The sequence below is a fragment of the Sinohyriopsis cumingii genome, chromosome 1 (genome assembly GCF_028554795.1).
Source record: "Sinohyriopsis cumingii isolate HCF-2022 chromosome 1, ASM2855479v2, whole genome shotgun sequence".
In the NCBI taxonomy this organism is placed as follows: Eukaryota; Metazoa; Mollusca; class Bivalvia; order Unionida; family Unionidae; genus Sinohyriopsis; species Sinohyriopsis cumingii.
The window spans coordinates 53,218,427-53,237,334 of record NC_142961.1 but is presented as its reverse complement, the minus strand read 5'-3'; the positions used below and the strand labels follow the sequence as shown (position 1 = coordinate 53,237,334).

The following is an 18,908-nucleotide window of genomic DNA, read 5'->3' as shown; positions in this document are numbered from 1 at the left end:
TCTGGCAAAAAAATTCTTTCTAATAATCTTATATATCATGTATTAAAATTGTTTATTTTTTCTCACCACCTATTCTAATGCAGTGACTGCTATCAAAATTTGTAAGCAAAACTTTAAATTTATGAATTTTACAGAAGCAATTGCCTTCGGAAAAGGTATTAAAGTGGAACTGTTTAATAGGCAATGAGGAGCACAAAACAAGAGGCTCAAGTGTGTCTGAACTTTCTCACCTGACTGACATCAAGTATGTTTTCAGTAAAATTTGATCAAACTTCTATTAACTGGTTATCAAGACTTAAGTCAATGGGGTAACACTATATGCCTACCAGTTTAATGATAGGAAATACTCTCTTTTTCTACTGATTCAACTAATAATTTCTGTTTGACAATACAGTTCTTAATACAAGCAGATTGGAGATAATGTAACATTACAGCTGTGTTACTTACTGGTGTAATGGTGGTAATCTGGTTTTGATCACACCACAACTCAAGGAGGTTACATAGGTTTCCAATGACATCAGGCTGTTGCATGAAAAAAAAAGGGAAATAATTACAAAGTTAGTAGTCTGTGCTACTAATTTGTATCCACTGTAGACAAAAGTGACTCATCTTTGTGCTATATAAAGAACCAAACAACTTAAAACTATATATGTTGGCACATTTTGGCAATGTGAAACAAATAGACTCATAATCCATGGGTCTCAGGTTTAATACCTCCCCAGGCCAGCCAGATCAACTGCCTCCATATGACCATGGGAAAGGCACTTCTCATTTCCTCGGCAAGATGTAGCCAATAATGTGTTATAAATTCCATACTCATCTGCAAGTTTGTACCTTGTACAGTATATGAATTCTGTATAACAAATCAGAAACTTTAAAAGTGTGCACTGAAATACATAAAATATGCAATCCAGTCGAAAATCATTTTTTCTTTTAAATAGTCACACAAAACTTTTAGGTGGGAAAACTTCTGCTTTATGCTTACACTTCAGTCAGAAGATGATAAAAGATTTATAATATATCTGTATCAATGCAAACCATATGAGCACTAGGAAAATGGTTCTTGAAAAAGCTCACAGATGTAAGGCCTATCAGGTGGAAAGAGCTCTCTACATTATAAATATAATCTCTCCGGGCAGCAATTAATTCTAAGAAACAAAACATGTTTATCTACATTGAATATATTTTCAAGGACTGTAGACAGAATGATGCCTGTACTGCAAATTAATACTTTGAACTTTTTAGTTAATACTTTGAAATTTTTAGTAAGTACAGTTAAAATGAGAACACTCAAGGTGCTGTGGGAACCATCATTTGGTTTGGTTTATCACATGTTCTGATTTCTTGAGAGTTGCATGTAAGAGAAAGGTTTATTTTGGGTCCAAGTGAGATATTCAAATTATGCCTTGTATTTGAGACAGCAAAATCTGAGTCAATGAGGTTTTAATATATTATAAATATACTTACAACTTGAACTGATTATCACAAATGCTATTTTTCTGTAGAGCAATTAACAAATTGTGTACTTCTTACTTATATCTAATATCAGAAAGATATGAAATGGCTATGCATACAGCATGTGCAATAAAAAATGATTCAAAGACAGGCTGACCAAGAGCCCACATAAAGCACAAACATCAGGAAAGTACCTGGCTTTAGCCTCTGACTTCTCAGTCATATACATCTACTATCACTAACATCCCCACCCTATGCAATTCCCCGGGGTCAATCAACAATGTATATACCACACATCCGCACCCTATATAATTCTCATGCATCAATCTAACATGTGTATCCCCACATCCCCACCCTATGCAATTCCCCTGGGTCAATCTACAATGTATATACCACAAATTCCCACCCAATATAATTCCCGTGCATCAATCTAAAATGTGTATACCCACATTCCCAAACACATACATGCATACATGCCTGCATGCATACATACATACATACATACATACATACATACATACATACATACATACATGCATACATACATTATTTGTCACAAAGTACAACTGAAGTTTATTAGACAGAATTTACAAAGGAAATATTTGAATATTTTTTTTAATGGGGTGGAATGGGGTCAGAATGGGTCTATCATTGGATAAATGTATTAAGTGTAAAAACTTTCATATTGACTAAATGTATATTCAGGCATATGATTCTGGTGCAACATTCCCAACCCAATGTCATGCTGCACTGTATTACTCATTTTGCATTTAGAACAAAAATCCTCCCTTTCTCACCACCGCCACTCCCTGCCCCCCAATTACAGAATGAAAGGTTTGTAATTAGGTTAGGCCTTAAATTATACTACACAGCAAATTTTTTTTAGAAGTATCAGTATTTTATCTGCTATGTATATTGTGCTCTTTTCAAACTTAAATAGCATTTCAGGTTATTCAGAAACACCTGTTAAACCAGATCAAATGCAATGGGTTTATACCTGTATAACCATCTACTTACCTTTATGATACGATCTGTTCATAACAATTACCCATTTAAAATCACTGATAATCAATCAATAGCATTCTAATATGATACTTGAGGCAATGATAAATCTGTTTTTCAGTATTTTTCATATTTGTACAGTAATTACTGATAAACTGCTACAAACAAGGAGCATTTATTATCTCAACTGCATAAGTACTGGTAATACCATCATTATGACTAAATATTCCCCCGTTTAAGGTTCTTCTACTACTATTACTTGTATGCCTATTGTATCGCAGCTGACATCTCATCTGAATATCACAGATGTAAATCAACAATCACTAAACAGAAATTTCAGGGAGTCAGTTTGTACATTCTCTCCTGTATTTTTATAAGAACCATATACAAGATAAACATGTGGTTATAACTAAGTAGTTTTCAAGCCATAAAATACCAAATTACAAAATAAAGTATACAGTTAAATGTGAACCTCTATATATAAAGGCATCATACCAGTTCGGTGAACTCATTGTGACCAATGTCCAGTTTTTCTAGTTCCGTGAGGCGGGAAAAAGACTTTGGCAGTGTTTTCAGGTGGTTTTCTCGGATTTCTAAAGTCTTCAGCTTTGACAACCTAAAGGAAAAAAATACAGTAATAGTAGTAGTTACAGTGATAGTATCAGTAGCAGAAGTTGAAGTTGCTGAAGTGATGATGGCTGTGATAAAGACGGCACTTGTGATAATTGAAGCATAGAAATATCAACTCTGAGTATTCATCAGGAACCCATAAATGTCAAACTTGCTACTATAAACAAACCTGATAAATTCAAACTTAGATCACTCACCTAGCTTACATCTGCCTAACAGCCACAACAGAAGCTGTTAGCCAACAAACTGGCCAGGTGGATGCTTTCTGTTTGAATTTACTTCCAATGCTTTGATTGCATATTTACATGTCTTCTGTATCTTCATCTATTTGATTGCACATCAGCATCACTTTTCCAGTATTGAAAGATTGCTATGCCAGGATGCTCATATCAAAACTGCTCGAAATTTGTTGTGGTTTTTTTGTGATAAAGCGGAGTAAATGTTTGTCAATTTTTATTAACGGTAACTATATCTGAGGGAGAAATGGTATCATTTGTATAACTTTGAAAGTTCTATCAAATTTGGTAAAATTCTTTTAAGCAGTTAGTAAAGGTTCTTCTATTTTTAGCAATAGCAGACCTATTATTTTTAAGATTGGGAACATTTTTATCAAGTTCTTATTGCCAGAATGCTTTGTCAAATCTAGTTGAATTCTACTGAGTGTTTTTTTTATAAAAAGCCCTTTAAATGATTTTCCAGTTTTAGCAATGTGGCCATACTGGATGGCAAATCTGCATAATATGTGTATAAACATGAAAGCCATAATACCTGAATGCTGTCAAATTTGGTCAAATTCTGCTGAGCAGTTTCAGAGAAGTTGTTTTAAGTTTTTTCCTGTTTTTATTTATGGTGACTATAATTATGATGGATTGGCATCAAATATGTAAATGTTAAAGATCTTCACAACAGGATGATTTCTATCAAACTTGATGAATTCTGTCTGAAGAGGGAGTAATTTCAAGATTTATATTTTCAGTAATAGTGGCCATATTTGATTACAGATTGGCATAATTTGTACAAAACTGAAATCCAGGATCAAATTGTGTCAAATTTTGTTGACCATTATTTGTGAAGTAATTTAAAGGCTTTTCTCTGTTTAGCAACCACGGCAATATTTGATGGTGGATCACAATTGTAAGTACAAACTTGAAAGATCTTCATGCCAGGATGCTTTCAGGCAAATTTGGTCAAATTCTTTTACACATTTTTTTATTAAGTCATTTAAAGGTTTTACTGTTTTTAGTAACCATGACCATATTTGATAGTTTACAAAACTGAGAGGTTTTCATGCCAGGATGCTTTCTGTCAAACTTAATTAAATTCTGCTTACAGATTTTGGTGAAAGAATAATTTCAAGGTTTTAAAATTTTAGTAATGGTAACCATATCTGATGGCAGATCGGCATCATTTGTATAAATCTGAAAGAACTCTATGCCAGGATTATCATTCTGTCAAATCTGGTCTAATTCTGACAGGCAACATTTGTGAAGCAATTTAAAGGCTTCTGTTTCTTAGTAAGCATAACCAAATTTGATGGCAGGCTGGTATCATGTGTCACAAACTTGAAAGGTCTTCATATTAGGATGCTTTCTGACAAAATATTAAATTCTGTTCTGTGGTTTTGGTGAAGAAATAATTTCAGGGTTTTAATTTTTTATAATGGTGACAAAATTTACATAATTTATACAAATCTGAAAGCTGTCTATGCCAAGATGATTTCAATAAAAAAAATGGTACAATTCTGTTAAGAACAATTTGTGAAGGAGTGATTTCATGATTTTTTTACTTTTAGTAAATGTGGCCATAGTTAATGGCAGATTGGCACCATTTGGAAAAAAATCTGAAAGGCCATTAAGCAAGGTTAACTTTGTGCCAATTTCGTTTGGAATCATCTAGCAGGTTAGCAGGTTATGAGAAGTTGAAAACAGAAGGAATTCATGAATGACAAATTTTTCTTTAACACATTAACCCCTGGTGACGAGTTAACATGGCAAGAGGTAGTAGCCTACTGCCGAGCTCTGTAGCATCATGGTCATGCACGATACACTAAAGTGGGTGGTATTATAGAAAGGTAGACAGACGTAGCTCTACAATGATACCAAATAATCTGGAAGTTCTAGTTGCACTATAAAATACAGAGGGAAAAACCTTCTTTTTTGGACCTGATTTTTTTTCTACCCAAAATTCACCCGTGGTCAGAGTCCAATTTTGTGTCCGGATTTTAGACTTTTTGGTCTCAGATCTAAGGCAAACCGGTACGAACTGCAAAAATACAGATGAACCTTTGCAGAATGTAGGATAAGATGGGCATTTGGAATAAAGAGTGGTTTCGATACAAAAATAATGGGTCCATTTAGCACAACAACAACAAAAAAGAACTCCAACTTTACCCTTCTGCTCATGAGTGAGCCAATAGCCAATGAAAAACGATGTTTCTAACACAACTAGGCAGTATGTTGTTGAAAGATCACCTGGAATTTGGTATTTTTCGGATGTATTAAGAAATGGCTTTTGAAATGCGTTTCCTACTTGAATTTCAGGCAAAAATGACAAAAACCTCCAGGGGTTAATGGGTTAATTAGGAATGGTGGCTATATTTAACAGCAAATCAGTATCATTAACAGTTTCAAAGATCTTCATGCCAGGTTGTTTTCTGTAAATTTTCGTCAAATTCTGAATAGCAGGTTTTTAGATGCTGTTGTTCTAAGCTTTTGCTATTTTTGGTAATGGTGGCCATATCTGAGGGTGGATCAGCATCATTTCTGAACAAATCAGGAGGCCCTACAATCCAGGGACAATGTCGACCAAATTTGATAAAAATGGTCCAGAGGTTTTTGAGAAAAAATTCAAAATAGCAATTGTTGATGGACCCTTGACAATGCGCAATGGACACAGGATCTTGTAGCCAATCACCATGCACTGTAAATATAATTTCAGTAACTTCATTGTCTTCATTTCTATCAAATCTGGCCAAATTTGGTTGATTAGATGGGGGGGGGGGGTTTACAGACCAGTAACATTACAAAGTTATTTACTGAAGAAGCAAAGGTAGCATGCCATGCCCAAAGATGCACCAAAGCAGCCAACACAGATTGATACCATGGTTGGATTCAAACCTGCACTCTTTCTGTCACAAGTCTGGCAATCGAACTGCTGAGTCACCATGGTTCCTGCCTCCATTAGTCACCTCTGATGACATGCAGGAAGTCACACCAGGACTATTCTACTTCTCCAAGCCTGGAGAGAGTGGCCTTCAGATAACATATTCAGGAAGTGTTATTTAAAGGATTTTATATTTGTAGCTAATGGTGAAATTATTTGTATTACTTTAAAAGCCCCTTCATGCCAGGATGTGTTTTTATTTTTTTATTTTTCAGTGCTGCTTTTAAACAAACTGTGTATAAGCTTCCAGCCAGGTGAGTTCTTTAACATACTACATAAAAACTCGCACAAGTCTAAGCTGATTTGGAAAACCTAAGACTGATACAGCTTGATAAAATTATTTAAATGGCACAAAATCTAATGAGGTCATCTAAGTATGTGCATAAACATGTTACCTATGTCAAGCTTTTTGAATTTGCATAAACTTGCAAAGAATATACCAAAACTGTCACGTTCAAAAATCAGAAAAGCTTTTTACAAATTAAAAAACAATAATCATCAAAATGGCATGAAAATCTAATCAAAGGCAAGCCTTTAAAATTGCAGCTGTCTACCTCAATTGGTTTTTGTGTAATTTAATAACAAGTAATTAGGGTTCATAGGATAGACAGACATATGGCTGGGCCAACAGGGCTAAATGAAGATACCACCAGCAGTGCACATATCAGGCAAAAATACAGAATTACTGCTTCAGCCAAATGAAGACTCACTCTAAAATATGACCTATGAAAATATTTGCTCTACAATAGCTTCTCAAATTATTAAAAAAAGGATAAATACTAAACCAGCAAACTATCTCGAAGGTTTAAATCAGAGTATAGTTTGCACAGTGCCCTTTTCTCTAACAAATATTTTTTTATTTTTAAATGTAATTATTTATAGTTGATATCATGTTATTTTAATGGGCAGGAAGCTTTTATCTTGTGCAAATCTGAAAACTGGATAGATATTTGAGACTTCAATTCTTGAATTACAAGTATGGAATACAAATACTTGTAATTTAATCTCTATTAATTATTGACAATGGACATCATTTACACCTCATCATTCATAAAGTTTAAATAAAAACCAGTGGCAGCATATATCCTGTGCTCTTGTGTACTGAATAACACAACATTTTCTGCATGGTTTCTTTTTGAAAAGCTAACTGCCATATTATATGGGTTTTAGGAAATAGAATTTCTCTGGCATACCTAAATTATACAAGTGAACAAAACAATACATACAAATGGTATATGTTTTTGGAATGTAAACAGATTTTTTTTCTACTTCAAGGCATCTCTACCTGGGGCTGTATAACAGACAGAAATAAAGGTAACTTGAAATAACTGAGACAATTAGGTCTTGTTGTTGTTCTAGGGTTAAATGCCATTTTTCAGCACAAGATAGGCTATACATGGCGGCCAGTATAACTGGTGGAGGAAGAACCCTTGAAAACCCAGGAAAGAACCACCGACCCATGAGAAGCTACTGGCAGGCTTTCCCACGTACCCACGCTAGCCGATCCTTGGACTCGAACCCACGCAGACACAGGTGAGATGGCATTGATCCTGAACGGTAAGCGCTTTAGACCACTCGGCCACTCGGGGCCCCAACAATTAGATCTAATATTACTAGTGTTTCCTTGAAAGTAATGTATTCCATTATGTCTAATCTACAGTCTAATTACTCACAGTGCTTTATTTTCTTAAACATAACATAATACATGTATTTACAGACTGAAAACATCCAGTCAAAATTATGTCCCAATAAAAAAACTTTACAACAGATCCAACCTTAAAAAGTTGTTAAGTTCAGAAGAACAAGAGATTTATAAACATTTGATACAGCGTTTCATAACATTTGATACAGCATTTCATAACATTTGATATCCAGGTCCATGACAAGGTATGTAGTGACTCATAACAAAGGAACAAAAATGGTACACTTGCCTCGCAAAGTTATTTTGAAGAAACAAAAAAAAACATACACAAGAAAAAACATTTTTTGCTTTCTGTCTCTGTAACCTTGACCACTGACATACTGATCCCAAAAACTGATAGTGCCTTTCTTGTCTTAAATTGATTAACAATATTTGGTAATGGTTTGTGGTATAGAACGCAGTTATTTTGTAGAAACCCTTTTTCTTCTTGGAGTCACCTAAACCCCAAATGCTGACCTTTAAATGCAAGCCATTTACAAAGTTTATGTCACTGTTGGAAACACTTATCTGCTTTCATTCTATATGACCCTGACCTTTGACTTTTTGAGCCTAAAGGTCTTGTTTGTTTTTCCTTTGCCAAATGCAATCTCCTTATAAAGTCTGAGAATGATATATGTTAGAGAACCCGGGCTTTTGCTCAAAAACTAAATAAGAAGCAGACGGATGTATATACAACATCATAAAATATTTATCATGTCATGATTAACAGATAATGTATGAAATTACTATAGTCTTAATATACCTCCCCCTCCCTGTTTATTTGTACCCCCCTGCCGATTTTAATAACAGTAATCTTAATGTGATAAAAAGTGCACAGAACATTTCATTGATTGATTTAAAATTTCTAAGCTGAATGTAATCAGACTGGCACTTACATAGGCATCCTCTGCGTCTTTCATGGTTAACGGACTTTCCATACTAACATGGCACCATGTTGTGTACACTATGGGCAAGCTGATTTCCTCAGACAACATTGTGATGTAGTTTATCTTATTTGGTAACTGCTGGATAATTCTGTAAATTACCATAATGTTGAGAGTTTAAAGTTATATCCTTTGCACACATGTACATAGAAATTACACTGCTTGTTAAATCCACGTGAAAGGCACATTTTTAGTTGTCATTCTTTTCCTTTGCTTGATTTGTAAATATTGGCAAGCAGACGACAGGAACTGGAAACGACTGGCAAACAGGTCGTCTTTTACACTGAAAACTTCCATTTGGAATGAAACGTGCAGAAGTTAATGATGTTAGGGTCCCACATGAGAGTAATCAGTTTTGAAATTATAAATCAATAAATGAACTAAGTTCTGTACATCTTTTATCTCATTTGTGCTTTTCACCTTATAAATTGGTAGTGGGGTACAAACAAACTGGGAGGTATATTCAGACTATAACTTTAAATAATCCTGTCTGTCATTTGCTGGTGGTTTTAACTTTCGATATGTTATTTAATATAAAGCCTAATTTACTTCTCCATGCTTTCATGAAGATGGGTTTGCATTCATATACATTTTTCATTTGTTGTGTGTAAAAGGTTTGTTGTTATCATTTTCAAACTTAAAGTTGCTGATGTGCCTATTGTATTGGTTTTTTGTGTGTTTATTTTTAATGGAAGCAATATAGTTATTTTTAGTAATGGGCTGGTAAGCAAAGCATAGGCTATGTCAGTACTTTGTATCATAGAGAATGGAAATTAAACTAGTCTGTTCCTTTCTACAGACAAGGAAAGGTGGTGCATATTTTTTTCTCAAGTTGTTTGGAAAGAATAAGTTAGCAATATAACTGCTCTTAACTTGTTCCCTTGGCTTTTCTGTGCAATAAAAACTGATGACATATGACATGGATTCTAAAGTTATGCTCTAAAGGACAAATACAGTTACAGTAGGTATCTACCAATGCATTGCAGACAGCTTCTAAGGGACAAGTACTGTTACAGTTGGTGTCTACCAATGCATTGCAGACAGCTTCTAAGGGACAAGTACTGTTACAGTTGGTGTCTACCAATGCATTGCAGACAGCTTCTAAGGGACAAGTACTGTTACAGTTGGTGTCTACCAATGCAATGCAGACAGCTTCTAAGGGACAAGTACTGTTACAGTTGGTGTCTACCAATGCATTGCAGACAGCTACTCTTCATTTAAGTAAAGCAACATTATTCTGTCCAGCTATTGGAAGGTAGGGCAGAAAGAGATCTATTGTATATTACATACATATATATTGATTTTAAACAAGATACATTTTTAAGTAGTAATATTTCTTCCATTATAAGGATCAGTCTGATAAAATGTGTTAAAAAGGAGTGGGTGGGCTCAGTGTCATGAAAACACATCCTTGTATAAAAAAAATTAAAGAAACTTGTGTAAAAATGATGGATAGGCTTATCACAGAAAAAATAAGGTAACCAGTTAATGCACTGAATCTAAAAAGACATGAAAAGACTTGAAAAAAATGAAAGTTTATTAACCCAAATCATTCCTTGCTCAATCTATAACACTGACAAGGGATATTTTGCTTACAAAAAAAGAAGTCTGAATTCAACTACTATATCAGTAATACTGGTACATGTCAATCTATATTTACCACTTGTTCTACCTTACATGCACATAGTAATAAGGAAAAACAATTCTCAGATTCCTTATTGTACTGCAATATCTCATAAGAACTACAATTTAAAAAAAGAGGAGAATTTTGCAATTTATTTGCTGTATTACGGTGGGAAAAGTAGTCATGTTATCAGTGTGACAAGTGTAGTCTTACATCATCTATTTGCCTGTCAATTGAAGCCATCTCTGAAGGAAATGTTCATCTTTGAGAAGAGATACGCCCATTTTCATTAATGTCAGGGGTCATTCAATCTTTAAACTAGTCTGTAAAGTCAGGCTAAGTTAAGATTCATGGGTCAAAGAATATAGTCACATACTGCTTCTGTGGATTTCCCAATGATCACAGAATCCAGCTGTCTTTTGATCATGGCCAGATGAGTGATTGGCTTATCTAGATATTATTGTTAAAGTGTGAACAGTTGTTTCCAACCCTAACTGATACAAGCTGGCTGATGAAAGAGTCAGTCCTATGTTTTACAGTAATATGTAAGCTTCAAGTCTGTTGTGAAATTACTGTTTTGTCATGGTGCACAAAACAAAGATCAGTGCTTATTTTAAGTCAGTGCTGATCCAATTTATAAGATGGATTAAAGTGAGTAGAATATATTCGTAAAATGTGGAACAACATACAACACTCACTTGATAAGTCATGCCCTGGTAACTCAGGAACCTGCTTATAATGTTAGGATAGGCATTGATGCCATTTTTTCTCTATAAAATGCTACAAGAATTTACACTTATTTGTTGAACATGAAGAAAATCGCAATCAAAACTGGTAATCAGAACCCTATCTATTGCTCATTTTATCGTCAAAAACGGCAGTTACTCTCCCTAGCTTTGAATGAACATCATTAAATTCTCAACTTTTAATAAGAAATCCGATATTTAGTTACATTTTCTTTGCAAAAAATTCTCAGTACACTGAAAATAACAATATTTTATAAAATTCCAATCAGTGAAACTGCTGCTAATGCTAGAGGTGGCAATACTTTAACAAAAAAAAACACAAAGAAGTTTTATCAAGTGAAATTTGTGTTTTGGTTCTGTTTTAATTCGGTTTCAGTGTAATCATCATAGTTGTGATATGACCTCTTCTATTCATGAAAAAATCAATCTACCATCACAACCATTTTCTGCAAGCATTTCTGTGAGAACCTAATGAACTACTTTTTTGACCTAAGATTCGCAGAGATATTTGTTGTATTGTTACACTCAATTAAAACCAGACCAGCTCTGTGTTCTTATGTCTTTTGCATGAAATCAAATGAAAGGGGTGAAATTTAAAAAAAAAAAAGTTAAAAGGCATAAAACTCCTACCTTAGTAAAGACTTGTGATCAAAGTCATGTGCCAGGTCAAATCGTTAAAACTGACAAATTGAACATTGTTAAGCAATCTTATATTATCCTGGTCATTCACAAATTTGATCAAAGATTCCAAGGCAACCAATGAAAGGAGTGCTGATGAATGCCAAGCTTTTCATATGGTTCATAATGGAGAAGCAAGTTCCAAAGCTTATAGTCAACTTAAATTTCCTGAACTGGTACTGAGAGATTTGCTCAAGGATGAACAGAAATTTCACTTTTACTTGCAATGAAATAATGGTATCAATATTTAACTAACAATGTAAAACAATCAAGTTTAAATGTTGACAACTGTTTTCCAGAAATAAGTGTATTTAGTTTGTTTTGTTGTTTAAAATCCATGTATGTGCTATGTGTTGAAACCTCTTGGAGTCATGTTTCTCATGACCTTTCAGTGATTGGTTACCTTGAAAATAGAGGTAATTTATACTGAAAAGTGAACAATTTCATTAGAAAAAGCTGTTTATCGACAATGATTCACAATGAGTATTCAGGTATTTAAAAAGAGCCACTATCCACACTGCTGTTTTCTATGCCAAGCCAGAATGACACTGATTTTTTTATTTGATATAGGCCCTTCAGTAACTCATGCAATCACTTATAGTACAGTCCATATTTTTTTAACCCAGTTGTGGTTTAGTTATTGAAGGAGAGGTATATGTGAATGGTGTGTTATTTTGTTGAACAGTGCACATAAAACAATACTGATAATGTACTACTACTACTACTACTACTACTACTACTAATGATAATGATATTCAGCACACGGTATTTGTTCAAAAACATGTTTAAAAATGAACCTTATACAATGGCCAGTTTAGTCTTATCCCATGGGTGGCAACTGTTGACAGATTTGATGGTGTATATCTATATGGTGTAATGAAACTTTGCTAACTGAATATCAACCCTCTGCTGATCTTTAAAGTTTTTAACCTGCGAAATTGTAAAAATATAGTTATTCCACTACGCAATTTTAATTATGTGTATTTCCACTATTGAGAAAGTTAATCAAACATTCATTCTGAATACTCTCTACTTTGTTTCAAATAAGTCACTTAATTTCTAATACTTAAATGACCTGCAAGGATTAAAGTACTTGAAATGTATACCTATGAATACACCTGATTCAAAACAAAACCATTTCTGTCATCTCAATCTGCAGAAGTAGAATAGTGTCACTGATGCTAGTCTGAAATCATCCAATACAACAAAAATGGTGTACATTCTCATTTGCTGACATCTTACAATACAACAGATGGTGTAACATTCTCATTTGCTGACATCTTACAAAACAACAAATGGTGTACATTCTCATCTGCTGACATCTTACAATGCAACAAATGGTGTACATTCTCATTTGCTGACATCTTACAATACAACAGATGGTGTAACATTCTCATTTGCTGACATCTTACAAAACAACAAATGGTGTACATTCTCATTTGCTGACATCTTACAATGCAACAAATGGTGTACATTCTCATTTGCTGACATCTTACAATGGAAAATTTGGGTCTACAATAAATAGGCATACAATACCAGCAACATTCTCTTAGCTTTCATGACATCTTCCTGATGCAATTCCAAATTTAGAATACTTAAGTGTCAACTCAAGTTAGATATAGTAATATAACTGGCTGAAAGTTTCTTTAAACTGACCAATCAAATTTTGCACAGTGCAATCAAATTTTGTACAGCGCCAACCTGAAAACATGTTGGTTAAATGGGAACCTTGTCATCTGCAAAAGAACTGATTCATTATTTCTTGCATTTCAGTGATATCTTATTGATAGCCAAATACAGAAGGAATATGTAAGTGCCAACTTTTAATGTACAATGATATAAATTTTTTTCCTGGAATAATAATTAGCATCCAACTGTTGAAGATAAAAAATAAAACCTAAGAAGGCCAACCACATAAGCAGAAAGGCCTCTCTCTCTCTCTCTCTATATATATATATATATGGAGAGAGAGAGAGAAAAAACAATTTTTTTTAAAATGAAGCAAATTCAAAATGGCTACCCAACATTTCTTGCACTTCTGAGTATATCTACTGTGTACAAAGAATATCTGTCCATACTGTATGTATGTATGTATGTATGTATGTATGTATGTATGTATGTATGTATGTATGTATGTATGTATTTATGTATGTATGTATGCATGCATGTATGTATGTATGTATGTATGTATGTATGCATGTACAATATAAAGTATTGACTTGGGACACATGCATTTTTCAAAATGTGAACCCCATGTTACAAGAAAATTTGGTTTCAGAATTACAAGTATGTTTTAATTGAAAGCATCATTATCAGAATTGTCAATTCTTATGGCAAATCATGTCTTATATTCTAATTTCATATTAGGTCTAACTTAAGCAATGTTTGTAATGTCCATGCAACTGCTCTGCTATGTACTGTTCAAAAAGAAACATTTAAAAACTGACAAAGTAACCCTACAGTTAAATTTGAGCATGTTAAAAGTTATTAGAGTATAAATATATCTAAGCACCATTTGAGCCCAAAAAAATCAACTGTATTTAATTAAGAAAATATTGAATTACAAGTAATTATTGGTCTGAAAAATGAGGTCATATCCTTATGCCGATATATGACCTATATTGTACATTGCACAATAGTGAAGTCCTCTGTTATCATCACACCGAGTACTTTTGAAGTTCTATTTATAAATGAAATGACAAGATGGATTATTTACAGACAAATGAAGGCAACATGAGTGAGGAAAATCTTTCTATTCACAAACTCTGTCATTACCCATGTTATTCAAAAATACAAATAACTCCATTTGAAAAGAAGTGAAAGATTGTTACACTTAAATTTAAAAAACAACAAACGAATATGATTTTCTATACGGATGTATGTAGGTCAAGCTAGAACCATCCTGTACTTTTTAAACACATATTTTCAACAAAAGTGTCATTTAGTGAAAAGGGCCACTGTATTAAAGGTGAGAGATATTTTTTCAGGTAACAAATATAGTTTATCCTTTCAAGGCTAAACGTATGTTTGAAGTTTCAAGCAATGTTACACCATTATATCTAAAGGAATTATTTCACACAATGAAAGCAATCCCCTGAAGTTAAGATCAATTTTGGCTAATTATCTTTCTACTTCAAAACCAAATAAAAACCTTTTAAAAAGTTTTGTCAATAACAAGAGTAACAAATCTGGAACTGAATCCCACAAGAAATTAGTGAAATAACAATTATACAAATATTTCATTATAATCTCATTCACTGGATGAAAAGCAGAACATGTCTGATTCTACAATTAAGAGTTGTACATGGCCCTCCCCACTGTGCATGCATCTGTTTAATATGTATGTAAACATGTAAATAGCAGATGACCAGAAGAAAGATTAGTTCCATGCAACTATCACTCTCTTTAAATAAAGTCACAATTATTATTATTATTAGCATTATTTGGTTTTGATATAGCACCATATTCCATAACAAATATGATTTTAACAATAGAAAATCAGTTTTAGTGAATGCCAGAACAATATAGACATAAAAAAGCCAACAAAAGCATAATAAAGATAAAGCAACAATCCTATTTTTTTTGTTTCTGAACCAGGAGGAGGCCCCGAGTGTCAGAGTGGTCTAAAGCGCTCTCCGTTACGGATCACTGCCATCTCACCTCTGTCTGCATGGGTTTGAGTATAGGATTCAGCCAATGTGTGTATGTGAGAAAGCTTGCCAGTAGCTTCTCGTGGGTCGGTGGTTCTTCCCGGGTCCTTCCTCCACCATTAATACTGGCCGCCATGCATAGCCTATCATGTGCTGAAAAATGGCGTTAAACCCCACAACAACAACAACTGAACCAGGATAACAGCAACATCAACAAACACCATGTCTAAAAATATAAAATTAAAAGCAACCATGACTCAATGATTAGGAATTGGATTCATCATCAAATGGTGTGGGTTAATTTGCAACTATTAGATGTGCCTGTATAAGTTATCATGGTTTGTCCATGGGCAAAGCACTTTACTTGCTGTGTTGCATGATACAGCCTTCAAAGTGCTGCTGTGCTGTAAAATACTAAACCAAGCCAATTCAGGAGATACAAACCACTTAAAGATTCACAAACACCAATAAAAAATATGTGAAAATGTGCAATATCAATCTGACATTAAAAGCATGCATTTATTTTGTGGGATTATAATTCTTATCCTATATTTCTACCTCTACAAATATGCAGCAAATTTATACAGCAAGACCCAGATCTCATTTAATATACTGAAAGACTTGTGTCTACAATGTGTGTTCAGTGTAGAGCTAGATCTGTAACATTATGACAGATCTGAGTGTACAATGTGTACAGTATAGCCCTAGATCTCAGTGTAATATACTGAAAGATCTGAGTGTACAATGTGTACGGTGTAGACCTAGATCACAGTGTAATATAATAAAAGATCAGAGTGTACAGTGTGTACAGTATACATGCTAACACCCACCTGGTTGTATATTTTCCAAGGTTATACTTGGAATTTTGAGCTAAAACCTTGGATGTCCAAGGTTTTTCAGTAAACCTTACTGCTTTTTTTTTTCTTCATCTTTACCTCACTGATAGCTTGTGTGTGTTGTCCAACAGGGATTTTTTTAAATAATTGTCATGAAACAATGGTATGGAAATTGGACTGAGTGTTCCTGCTTATATGCATTGTTTAATCATGCAAAGATATATGACAAATAATAATAATAATAATAATAATAATAACTTATTATTGTTCTTGTTTTTATAATTTTATCTTCGTACGATTCAGCTGTAAATCTATGGAGGTGAATAAAAGAATATAGTACATTTTAATGATAACAATTTTTTTACTATGCCCATTTTGAATAGGGTAAAGCAAACAAACCCATTAAAAACCAAACTAACCCATCAACATTAATTGAATTTAGAAGAAAATAATTAAAAATGATTTTAATTATGTATTATAATTATTAAACATGAAAATGAAGTCATGTTTTAAAGTTGCTGAAGAACAATGAAATCAGAAAAATATTTAATGACTCAATATTATAATAGTGCTTAAATCAGAAGAATAGGTTCTTGAATAGTATTAAAGACATGTAAGAATAGAACAGAACATCCATGTGTATAAGTTGTCAGGCGGCAAGAAAATCTACAAAGCAATCAATGAGATTAATTACTGATTCAGTATGTTGATGAAAAGCTTAATTACTTTATCCATTTTCTATAAGTACAGTATTTTATAATCTAAATAACTGTAATGCCCTGCCATATTATGATATGTTTGTCCAATATTGCAGCTGTATTCTACTTTTAGATACGAGGTAAGTGATTTATGACATCAAATAATGGCCATTGTTCAACAACTTTATAGACCTTGCAAACCCAGATAGTATATGCCCTTCATTTCAGATGTAAATTTGTGCACCATATTAAAATGATTAATGCTCATGCGTGTCTTATGTTGATGATATTAAATAGCACTTAAACTGGATTTCTTTTATTTGTCTAATTGAAAAGGAAATATGGCATCCATGATACCAATCTTATGCTCTATTTTACCTGTCGCATGCGAAACTGCAAAAATGCAAGCATCAGTGATCTTTCAACTTTTTAAAGGATGTCAGGTTACATAACTAAAATGATTATTAATTTTATTTTTAAAGGCCAACATGCCAAACCACATTTTTTTTGGCAATAAGCATGGGTATTAGGCATATATATTTTTTCTCAAGTAATCAGTTCCCATCACTAGTCAATAGCATGGAATGTATTGCATATTATTTGAAAAGTTTGCTTTTTTTAAATTTAGGGTTGAAGCAAGTAAAGATGCGAGTCCACAATCACCAAAACCACCAAAAACAGCTAAGACAATAGCAACAAAATAGACCACCAAGATAGCACACCAAAACAGACTAAGATGGTAACACCAAAAAAGTTTAAGGTAAGATAAAGATGCAGCAATTTCAGACTTTCTAACAACTTTATAAGCAACAAGCATTGTGTCATGTCTTTAACAAATTAACCCCTAGCGAGGAGTTAACGTGGCAGGAGGTAGTAGCCTACTGCTGAGTTCTGTAGTGTCATGGTCATGCATGATACACTAAAGTGGGTGGTATTATAGAAAGGTAGACAGATGTAGCTCTACAATGATACCAAATAATCTGGAATATCTAGTTGCACTACAAAATACACATAAAATACTCATTTTTTGGACCCGATTTTTTTCTACCCAAAATTTGCCCATGGTCGGAATCCAATTTTGTGTCTGGATTTGAGACTTTTTGGTCTCAGATCTAAGGCAAACCGGTACGAACTGCAAACAGATAGATGAACCTTTGCAAAAAGTAGGATAAGATGGGCATTTGGTATAAAGAGTGGTCTTGATACAAAAATAAAGGCTCTGTTTATCAAAAAAAAAAAAAAAAAAGAACTGCAATTTTTATCCTTCTGCACATGCGCGAGCCAAATAGCCAATGAAAAACAATGTTTCTAACACAACTAGGCAGTATGTTATTGAAAGATCACCTGGGATTTGGTGTTTCCAGATCTATTCACAAATAGCTTTCAAAATGTGTTTCCTACTCAATTTTCAGGCGAAAATGACAAAAACCTCCAGGGGTTAATGTGTTAAGGGTTGATTACAATACAATGAAATAATAAGATAGTAATTCTGGAAAATTTTCATAATATCTTTAAAGGGGTGCATCAGGATCTTACAACTGATTGAATACATTAGTTTGAACTTGTAAGGCATTGAGCCAGGAACAGAATATAATACTGACTGTATTTGTTATCAACAATTTAGAATGAAAGTCCCAAATTCAAAGAACAGTCCGTTGTAAAAATATAGCATTTTAAGGGTTAATACCTTGTCTTCAGACCTAAAGTATTCCAAACACGATTTGTAAATTTAAGGCTGCCAATAAGTTATGTTATATAAGTACTATTTGTTTTATTAATTCATCACATTTTATATATTTGGA

At 33.5% G+C, this 18,908-nt stretch overlaps 1 protein-coding gene across 2 annotated transcripts in view; it reads right to left on the bottom strand.

Moving 5' to 3' along the window:
* The window catches only part of LOC149806880 (uncharacterized), a 204,300-nt gene that overhangs the window by 89,175 nt on the left and 96,217 nt on the right, over positions 1 to 18,908 (bottom strand). For both annotated transcript variants that reach the window (XM_089959070.1, XM_089959077.1), the window contains exons 6-7: positions 2,953 to 3,073; positions 448 to 522 (exon numbers count right to left, since the gene is read on the bottom strand). In XM_089959070.1, the coding sequence (XP_089815196.1) occupies positions 448 to 522; positions 2,953 to 3,073 (196 nt within the window). The remainder of the gene's footprint in view (positions 1 to 447; positions 523 to 2,952; positions 3,074 to 18,908) is intronic.